Raw genomic sequence first — 12,255 nt, 5'->3', positions numbered from 1 at the left:
ATCTATCAATATTAACGATTTCTAAACCCATTTTTAAAAGCTATTATCCTTAATTATTAGTATAAATATTTTAATAATTCAGAAACTACTCAATCAAAATGGTTCTTAAATCAAAATGGTCAATGAAATTATCCACTTAATAATTTATAATAAAAAGTGGTGGGGAGTTTGTTTGAAAAAGAAAGTTTATATAGCCGTAGGTTACACTTTAAGTTGTATTCAATTTTTAAAAATTTGAAAATATGTTCTTTGAGTTTCTATATTTACGAAATAATATAATAAAATCCAGAATTTGAATGAAATTATTATGAAAAGGAAAAATGGGGGTGGGTGATGAACATACATGTTGAATCACTCTGTATAACATTATCATCGACGCGTGCCCTCTCGTCGTATCGACACACACTAAAAATAAATAGCCAATGACTTTTGATCAAAAACCGCATTTTGCCTCGAAACGGTCCATTTGATTTCAATACACTCACCGTGCGCGTATTTATTTTCACTACACCTTTGTACAATATAATATACAATGTGTATATATATATATATACACATTGTATAGTATAAAAGACTTTTTACGCGGTCCGGTGGGAGTTCTGCTCTGAAAGAATTTCTCTCTCTCTCTCTCTCTCTTTCTTTGATACTCTCTCTATGTAGGTACATCTCTTGATAAATGTATTGTCACGTATATTAAAGCTCTTGCGTATGGTTTCATTTTGTCGGTAATATTCGGCATCATTTTCGTTGAAACTGTACCTGTGTATACACGTTGACCACGAATTATTTGTGTCGATTTCGTGCATTATAGGTATTGATTTTGAGTCATAATAAACAGTATATAATGTTTAAATAAAATTTAGTAAAATATTACTGCAAGCTGCTATTATACAGGTGCTTACGTTTCGTGAGATTTTTCTGGTTTTCGGGCATTTCCAAATTTCCGTTTCAGGTGGGCAAAGTGGTGAATTCAAAAATGAATTATGTTAGTTTATGCTGGATTATCTGCACGTTGCGTAGATATTTTAATTGAGTTATGCAATTCTTTAGTTTTAGTGAATTAAATGGGTACATTGTTCAAAATGATCGAGCCAAACTTCAGGTAAATTTAATTCATAATTTTAAAACGCTTAACGTTATTCATAAATACATAATTTATTTGGTTTTTGAGAATTTTGTGCATAATTCAGCTGATAGCTCCTACAACTTTCAAACCCTGTTATTATTATAATTAATTCTTAAACATTTTTAAATCAGACTACCCGCGTATATATTAAAGTAAATAAAACTTAAATTCTACTTAATTATATGACTTTTTTAATACAACTTTTAATATTATTTTTATTTTTAGTAACATTTATTTATTTTTATAGAATTTATTGATATGGAATTGAACCAAAATCAATAAAATAAAAATATAACCGTCAATTTATTCGTAAACATATTAATTATTTATATTACCTTTTAATAGTAGTACCTTTATTATTTATATTTTTTAATTTTATAATGTATGATAGGCACCGCTATACGTTATTTATAATATAAATATTTAAGCATTTTTATTTTTAATCCAACAACGTTTCCAGGAAACCTTAAAAAGGTCAACCGTGCATAATATTAAACACTGTGAAACGTTAGCAACATTCGGGTAATTAAAAATATATAAAATGCTAATTAATCTGACCATGTCATGTTGTACTAAGCACTATAATACGCAATGGCATTATTAAGTCGTAATAATGGAAATAAGAAAATTATTATCACGTACAAATGGATTTATTGTTCAATAACACGTATGCATGAATTTAGTGGTATAATACATGTTACACAAAATGCTCGAGTAGACTAACATGACACCAAAAACAAAAAATATTACATATATATATATATATATATATATATATATCATTATTGTTAATAAACAACCATTATATTTTTATACCACAGTTAGGGCAAAGTTTGATTGTCAATTGAAGTAAATTTAAACGATTCGTGATGTATAAATAAAAACCATATACCTACCTAAAACCTTCGTTTATTTACTTTTATATGTATTATATGTCTATATATTTCATATTTATTGGCATTCGGCGAACTTTTCAAATAAAGACCTCGAGTTGGCATGATAATATTATTGCTTTTTTAAATTACTTGATGATAATAGTAATATTATAATATGACATTTTATACGATCGATAGCATTGCGTTGACAAACATTTAATCATTCATAAATAATTACATCGGTAACCCCAAAATACCAATGTACCTATATAATAATGTTGTTCTTTTTAAACACACCTTACGGATTACACGCCCATATTATTATTATTATTAGTTATTGCACAAAAAACGACAGTTATATATATTATAATATATCTTGGCGTTTATAAAATATTCAAAACCATTAATATGTCGTAGACTGCTTTTCAAGCCCTTCTGTGTTAACGTTTTCATTTTCAATGTCCATTTAATGCGTTAGTGTCATTTAAGTTTTTTCATAATTGGTGTAAAAATGTGTGAAGGCCATTTATAAATCATTATCGGTACGTATAGGTTTTTCCTATTTTTCATTAACTAATTCAATTTAATAAGATAAAATTAATTTTATAACAAACTGTGCATTTATAAAATAAAATAATATAGTTTATTATCAAAAAGTAAATCAAAACAGAATTATATATTATTCTTTGTTTATCAGATTTAATTTTTATTTTATTGACATTTTTATAGAAATAATTATCAAATATTAATTGTTATGATTTATTGTTTGGACTAATATTTCGTACCCCATTGGTGTAATTATTACAAACCAAAGTTGTAAATAGAACGTCCATGATAGTAAAAAGTAGCTATAGTACCAATAGTATCTATAATACCTATGGCGTATATGGAAACCATGATACAAATATAGACATAAAAAACTTGCATACAACATATATATTATGGGTATAAAAATTAACATTCTACCATATACAAATTATAATAAATATAATTATTTTTTAATATTTTGGTACTTGGTAGTTAGTTCAATATTCTTAATAATTTTCGGCATTCGGACTACAGCAAAATATATTTTAAAAGTAAAATATGAAAAAAAATACTGTTAGGTAGTTGTGTCAAAGAAGGGGTTTTAAAAAAAAATGGTGTAAATGTACATCCCACTCGCAAAAAAAAAAAGTTACATTCCTGATTTACTGCTATGACATTATTTAGTCATAACCCATTCGTTTGATTATTACGCAGACGATATGAATAAATGAAAACTAATATAATACTGCACATTTTCAAGTATTATGATAACTTACAGTGACACGAAATCGCGTTTGTGTAAACAATTCTTTATTTTAAAGAACCACGTGAACCTGCCGTTTTCAATGTTATTAATAATATCTTATTGAGTGTATAAAGTAATACATAGGTAATGGTTTTACTACTCGTGCAATAAATTGTCTTATATTTTTTACTGCAAAATTGTTTACCCTATTTACTTACCATAAAAGTACATACGCAGCTGTCGAGTAAAAAGCAGTAATAATTATTACCATGAAGTAATTACAATTTTAATTTAATATGTCAAATATTCTAGATTATAGAACGTTGAAACACATTTTAAATCCTTTGGTATATAATAACATACAGAATTATGGTTATTAATTCTGATTAAATAGTAAATACAAATAATAAATATAATATTATCAAAATTGGGAAAATACATTTATTAAAATTGAATAAATTACTATATTATAAAAATATTATAATATACATTTATAAATAAGTTTAAATTAAACATATATTAAAAATAGAGAGAGAGAACACTTTGTCTTACAGAATCTATAGTGTATTGATTATTCACATTTATTGGTATGAAATAATAATGTTTTGGTATATTATTATTATCTTCTGTATTAAAATGTGTATAACAAATAATAATTATTGATACTACCTATAGTATAAAATGTTAAAAAATAAAAGACGAAATTCGATATACAAATATACGACGTACACAGCAACTTATTACATAATAATCGTAACTAGGTATAATAATAATATAAGAAACTAGTATAAGTCAATTTATAAAATAGCAAAAATAACATCGCAAATAAATTATAACGGTTTGGACATTTCCGTGAGTAAGTGACGAACAGGAACATTATTTTCAAAGAGTCGAATTCGGAGGGTGGCTCTCGTAATACGTGCGTGGAATGCTACTTATAGCTGCACCTTAATTTTTGATAAGAAATCTAAGACCAACAGCATACTGCAGCGGTTCTATAAACATTTTTACGTGATATCGTTCGTAAACCTTATCGTTTATATAAAATATAGTATAGTCGCCCATATGGATGTGTTCACCGTTAAAATAATATAAAAAAAAAAAACATGAAAATAAATAAAGAAAAGTGCCGTGCCACGTTCCTCTCTATACGCGTGCGACGACCGTTGTAAATCACATACAGACCTATACAATATTATACGTACAAGTATAGTAGGTATTTTTGTTTTTACGAATCGTATAATTTTACGACTTTTTCCTCTTCCTCTCGCAGCAGCGTGACGTGATTTGGAGGGTAGTTTGGGGTGCCTAGTATATGTGTATATTGTATAATATATATAAATTTATAATGTATAAATATATGTATAATCGGACCTCCAAACGAGAGTAGGTTTGTGACATGCAACTAAAAAACGACACGCAAGGCATATTCTATAAAGTATACAGAACTATACTTCCCTATCCATGGTAAGTTATTATTACTATTATTATTATTATACACGATATGATATGGCTCTAAAGCTGCATAGTGTGTGTGTGTGTGTGTGTGTGGAGATGTATTTTTTCGCCTTTCAACCGTACCGTACGATTTACAATCCATTTATTTCACCATGCATAATCACCTCGAGCCATACACCATGGTGTATATTTTATAGTCGAGTTATGCGCTTACACCGGTAATGTAAATCTTAACAGTTTGTGTACTTATCTATTATACATAAATATTTCTACATGCTCGCGAGCATTATTTGTTTCTTGCCAATAATTGTGCATTTGTACCGACACAAGTGTAGTAGAATTAAAGAAATTTAAATATTAAATGCCACGATACACAATATATCGATATTATTATTTTTATTTATGGAGTAAATAAACGCAAAAACAAATATTGTTAACCAGATAAGTCAACATTTACTACATAATAAGAATGTGCAGAATACATACAATTATTACACGGTATAGGTACAAATCAAACATGAAATTAAGGTTTAGTTCAATTTCGCCACAAGTCTATGGCTAAACGTTAAAAAAACAACAGAATATTAAGTTGTGTACTGTAAATTTCATGACCTAGTCGCTTTCGGCAGTCTTTAGGAAGGATCGATTGGGTGACATTAAAATTATGGGTCCCAGATGTACTATATTTCATAGTAAAAACGCTATTATATAAAGTACCTTCCACAAGGAAGCCGTCAAAAAAATTGTTGTAAAACTGTAGAGAACGCGTTTAATAACAGTTTGAATAAAAGAGAAAACTTTGTAAAAATTATCCGTTTTATTTAATTTTAATTTTTAAGTAATACGTTAGACTAATATTGGGGATGGTAATTATTCAATCAATTTCGATGCTTTGAACGAATGTTTTTTTATGTAGAAATGACGTCGCTATAATATTGTTAGGTTTATCAAATATAAGTACCATTAATTATTAGCAGCAAACGATTATTTAATTTATAAACGTTTACAATACTCTTACGAGAATAATACAGCCGTATACAAATCAATGTTTCCAAAAATTATCCATATGATTTGATGTACTTACGTGATATTTACATCAAAACTCGAAAAAAAATATAACTTCACCGCTATAGTGTAATTAATAATTTCTCGTTGAATTCAAAGGATTTAAAAAGTTTATGCCAAGACGGGGTAATTAAAAAACAATAGAAATCATAATAGGTTTCACCCCTGAAAAAATTTTCAGCGAACTCCGAAGAAACGTGAAGTTTAATTTATTCGGTCTTATGATAAAGGACCAGTGGTGAAGGACAATAGCGAATAACTAGCGGTGGAAACGAATATTTGTTTTTCCTCTTGAAATTACCAACACAAAGAGGATCATTATACGTTCGAGACCTTACAAGATTTCGAAGCATTTTCACTCATAACCACGTAGATAGCCGAGTGGCATTCCTTCGAACATTGCAGACAAAACACTTCATCGCAGTACAGTCTGCAAGATGTCTACCTTGACGCGTTAGATGACGTTCTCGATGCCCGAAACTTTTCAAAGCCGCGTAATTATTCAAACAAGATTTTCAACTTGGACTGTAGTTTTGCTCCAATCAAAATCCCTATCACACACCCCTACTATATATATAATAATAGTTGTTAATTATATAAAAGAAAGGAAACAAAAACAGAAATCCTAATATTTACCAAACCGGCTAAGATAATATTACTGATACATTGAAGTAATTCGATTGTATCAAATATGTACTTAGATAAAACCGTATTTTGATTTGTTGGTTTACTAATTATTTTGATTTAACAGAAATAATTGCAATTAATATAATATTATCTTCAGAAAAACAAATATACCTAATACTAACAAAACATAATAATAATTCAATATTGAAAATTTTCTTTTGCCGTCCACCAACAATAAACTCTTTAACTAGGTATAATATATTTAACTATAAAATCGTAGTTCAATTTATGTTTTGGACAATCTGACAAAAATAATTACAACTCTATCATAAGAAAATAAATAAATAAATAATCAAATAATATTTACAACTGTATACCTATATATGATATTAAATTATACTTAAAATTATTGAAATTATGAAGTATTTACACTCAATATGTTAAACATTTTAAACTCTATTAAAAATACATTTTTATATAACTTGATGTCATGATATAATCCAAAATAATATTTTTTACAATTTTTTATCGTCATTATTTTTTAATGGCAACGTAACTTTTTAATTTCATATTCCTTAGCGCGCATTATATTTTTGAGTATTTCATTAGACAAGAATATTTCAAACGATTGATTAATTATATTTGAGAAATATTTAAAGAATATATTATAATATAAGTAAAGTTGCAGAGTGGTGATTCTTAAAATGGTATCCATTATTACTACGATCACCCATACTTGAAATTGCAATTTATAAGTTTAGTATAGAAATAACTATTCTAAGAGAAAATATTTTGTTTTGAAATATAAAATAGTCAGAAAACCTTATACTTAATAATAATAAAAAACCGAGGAAAATATAATTTTTTTTTTCAAAATTATTGATATACAATGACACAGTATCATGGAAAAATAAGAATTTAAAAATAGTTTAAATTTTTAAAATAATGAATGTAAATAATAAAAATTGAAATAGATTATCTTATATATTTTAGAAAATACTTATGGTATTTTTGATGTTCCTAATCTAAATTAAATATTAAATCCAAATGTATGCATACCTATTTTATCTATTTGTAATTCTCCTATTGTACGAGATATACAAACATCGTTCATAAATTCATTTTTATACAAATATGTACATTGTTTATTATATTTAAATAAGAAAAATATTATATAAATTGTATTTTAATATTATTATATGTTTAAACATATATTTTTTTCTTTCATGAAATATGAAAACAAACTTAGTGAACAATGTGAAACTTAATAAACAGTGAACGACATTTCTATCATTCGACGTTTATAAACGATGAGCATTAGTTTATATTAAATTTTCAAAAAAATTATCCGTGTTTCTTATTTGCTCACTGTCGTCTGTGCCACGAAGTTGTAAAAACTTTTTTGACGAACATTATTCTGGCAAACTCGTGTCTTTTGGGTCGAGTCGAGCCATAACCAGAATTCGCAAGTTATTTACAATGTTTACGAAATTAAAAGTTTATTTTTCCAGACTATTATTCTTATACACGCCACGTAAAAGTTACATACAGTACTCTTAGATATGACGTGATTTGGTAGACTGTGTTTTGTAAATCTGTATAAAACTTTAAAAACGATTATTAATCATTTTTTTTTTTCGTTGTTACAGGAGAATGCGATGAAGCTCTGGGTATGGAATCCGGTGCCATCCCAGATTCAGCGATCACGGCTAGTTCGTCGTACAACGTGCCAAATGTCGGACCGAGCAACGGAAGGTAAGACCATATAATGTTATTATTATGTAATAGTTACCGAAATAATGAGACTTTAATAGCCATTGTTCGCGTTTATTCGAAACGAAGTAGCACATGTTATTTATAGCTAAAACGTCTAAAACCATTAATTTCACTACGTAGTTATTTACAAAAAAAAAAAAAAAAAAATGTGTACACACGTCACGACGGTAGATAACTTATTTGAACCCATTGCCATGTACATAATATAATATATACATATATATATATATATATATATATATATATAGGTAGTCAATGTATACATGGGTCTATAAACCTAACGATATATGTGTATGGATAGGAGTTATACTGTACAGTATTAGATTGATCACTCCGAGAGTACCTTCGAAACGAGTGATAATAGATACGTATATATTTGTATTCTGAAAGCGACATCACGGCGATCCCGCAAAAACGTGTCCTCTTGCGTAAAGGATCTTGTTTTTTTTTGCTTGTTTTTATCAAATATAGGTATTCGTTATCTCCACTGTTCGAAACCATCCCTGTTTCAGTACCTACATAAACTATTTCTCACAATTTCCTTATTGCCAACCATCGTTTCCTATTATTACACAAACGTGTTTTACCTGACTATTTTGTTTATTTTTCCACGTTCGATAGGTGTTTATTTTTATTTTTCTATGTTCATTACATTGTTGACTTTACTATTTTCTACGTATTCAGTATGCTCTGTTATTGCTTTTATTTTGTATCTAGTTTATTTTTCGTAGAATTCTGTATTTCATTAAAGTATAGCAAAGTGTATTTATCGTGTTTAATAATGTCTACTATGACAAATAAATTGAAATAATAAATCAAGAACGTAATATGAGCGTTCAATGGAATATCGTAACATTTATGAGATATTTAAAATCTATATTAGTGAATTAATATCCAAGCTATCATTACACATTATCATATCGACTATGGAATAAAAGGTTATGTTTGTTGGTTAACTTAAAAAGTTCCAAAATATACAACCATAGTGCGCTTAACATAATTCGAAAGTATTTTCCATCACATAATTCATTAAACTTTAACTAGAATCGTGGTTTGCAATAACGTATTTGATTTATGTTCACGAAATAAAATTTGTAAAAGTCGAGACAACTATATTAGTTTATCAGGTTGAAAATAAAATATGACTTGAATACTACAGTACTTATCGTAAAAAATACATGATATCATATAAAGTAAAAATGGCCAAGTTGACGCACAGTTTTTATAAATACTGCTATAGCGTTGGTTAATTTATTATTGTTGTGTATAGTTAATGTTGTGTACAACAAAGTCAAACAATGTGTTATTCCTGTTTACTTTTGAAAAATTGGTTTGTTGTATTGTTGAAATGATATTCAATCGGTACTGATAGAACGTATTATGAGGAATTTTTGATTATATTTTTCACTCTAAGATACGGTTACGAGTTGTAATATGATTAACAATTGTTGATTATCTCAACAATATTATAATAGTGAGAGGCGTCTGATAATCTAATAAAACAATGTCGATAAATACATTATTAACTGTACAATCAGAAAAATGTGTGCATCGGAAAAAAAAAATAAATTTAAAAGAAATAAATGCGAACGTACTCGTATTATCGAAAACTGTAATGATAAATCCTTATATATTATTATAATATTATATACATATAAAAGGAGAACAGGCGTAGTTTTTTATGTTCCAATTTTGTGACGACACTACTTATTTCCAATTTTTTTTTTAGGGTTATTCCAAATACCCTCCTGAGTGTTACCACATCGCCCAATTTTTATTTTATTTGTCTGATAGGAGAAAAAGGAGGGATTGTATTTTTATGTATCAATTTGTTCCAATTTTGTGACGATACTGTTTAACTTTTTTTTGTTTAATTTTTTGTCGTCGCAGAGTTTCCAAATACTATTCTGAGTGTTACCACATCGTCTGATTTCATTATTTTTTGTCCGAAGGGAGGGAGAGGGAGGTTTGTATTTAAAAGTTTTAGCGTGTTATTTAAATAATTTATCGATTTTTTTTCACAAGGGTGTACCAAATGGGCCTATGAAATCACTCTTATTATTTTTAATTTCATTTTATTTATCATTTCAGTTATGAATATCATAAATTGAGTTAAATTATAAAAAATATTATATATTACGTGGCTAGGCTTTAAAAAGTTTATTTATAATAAAAAACCCTATTTATATACGAATCGATTATTTGGTATATATATGCATACATAATTATGCACACATTATTTATAATTAGTTCATCAATGCTTAAAATAAGTATACCTTATATAATACTTATCGTGTGATTTGTTTTAACACATATCGGAATATTTTAAGGCATTAATATGATTTTATACGGAATTTTTTGGGGGAAATACAAAATTAATGATACTATTACAGTAAAAATGTATTTATTTGTATTAGAACTATATACCCAATAACTATAATACCAATTTAATTTATATTTTTATTATCTTATATGGTTAGTTCCATTCAAAATAATATATCGGTAAGCCTAACTATTTTTTTGCGTATTATTTTAACATTCGCTTTTGATGCATATACCACATATTTGTATAATATACTTCATTGTTTTTATAGACTGTAAAAGTCCAATTCCTGTAAGCTACCCATATAATTTAGATAATATATAGTATATGTACTATACGCAGTATACGTATTTAATGTTCATCGACGCGATAGCCCCTCTAGCGAACCATAGCGACTCGGCCACTTCACGCCACTCATCGGTACCATTGGAAATATAATAATATAATCCGTGTAACCTATATATGTGTATGTTCGTCTAATTGATCCTAAAACCTCGCAAGCTACACTGCATCATCGAATGCAGTTTGCTCAGTCATGCACACATAATGCATACAATATAGAGCTTATGTTTGGTTATTACTTATTAGTTATTACAAACTGAAGCTGATCAAATGAACTGTTGTGAACGACCGCTTAGCTTTTAGCACCGACCGAGATGTATTAGATGAAGGCTTCACATTGCATTCCGCCAGGCAATCAATTTCCAACCATCACACTCAGTACTGTGGACAGAGGCGTTATATTATATATTATCGAACCTTATCCTAATAATTTAGTTTTATTTTTGGTTTTTCCGTACGTGTCATATTGGAACGCGTCAAATGTATGAGTATGATGCTACGCACACGGTCACTTATATTTAAATCGCAAACATTTATTAGCAGGTGATTGTCGTTCTAAAACTAAACCTAAAAAAATAAAACTGAATTGGAGCTGACTTGGATAACCATCATTAGGTATACCAATGGACGGCTGACTGATAGAACGATTTAATTTCCACGGTTTATCCTTAGATCGATTGCATTTAAAATGTTGAAATGTTTGGTTACATATAATACATACAGTTACGATGGTGTTCACTATAGTAACATTAATCTACTACTGCACAAAGTTTAAAAATAGTCACTGATAGGCATGTATCATCTTAATAGTAATTTGATTGGAAATCTTTCGTTTGCAATATTCATTATGATCGTATTCATTTATGACATTATATTATATGTTACATTTTTACTAAAAACTAAAACATCTTTTAATCCGCATACATATATAATATTTTTTACAGTTGAAAAGTAAGTCAGTAAGTAATAAAGTCAGTTTTAGATACGCTCATTACAGCAGTATTTCTGTTGAACATAATATGTTCAAAGATCGAACGCGTCAACCCCGCGGCCTGTCCCTCGACGGTGAAAACATAATTGATCGGGTACGATCTATCTTTAGGTATACACAATACACGGACCATATAAACGTCCGTCGGTTTCTTCTGACTATCCATAGTTTTACCCTGAAATTAAATGGAATTTTAAGCTGGCGCGCACAGTATTTGGTAAACATATATGCATCATTAGAATTACCGCAATCTATATACAAGTATGTGTATATATATATATGTGTGTATATATATATGTGTGTGTGTGTGTGTGTATCTAATTATATTTATAAGGTTCTTAATCGCGTGCAAGCCATAAATTGCGTTTTAAGCATTATTATACGCAGCCCATCACTTGA

The 12,255-nt window shown here is 28.0% G+C and overlaps 1 protein-coding gene across 2 annotated transcripts in view; it reads left to right on the top strand.

The window, feature by feature from the left end:
* The window catches only part of LOC132920542 (discoidin domain-containing receptor 2-like), a 158,220-nt gene that overhangs the window by 72,434 nt on the left and 73,531 nt on the right, over nt 1-12,255 (top strand). For both annotated transcript variants that reach the window (XM_060983016.1, XM_060983015.1), the window contains one exon: nt 8,074-8,179. In XM_060983016.1, the coding sequence (XP_060838999.1) occupies nt 8,074-8,179 (106 nt within the window). The remainder of the gene's footprint in view (nt 1-8,073; nt 8,180-12,255) is intronic.

Source organism: Rhopalosiphum padi, chromosome 2 (genome assembly GCF_020882245.1).
Source record: "Rhopalosiphum padi isolate XX-2018 chromosome 2, ASM2088224v1, whole genome shotgun sequence".
NCBI lineage: Eukaryota > Metazoa > Arthropoda > Insecta > Hemiptera > Aphididae > Rhopalosiphum > Rhopalosiphum padi.
This window is presented reverse-complemented; position numbering and strand designations above follow the sequence as displayed.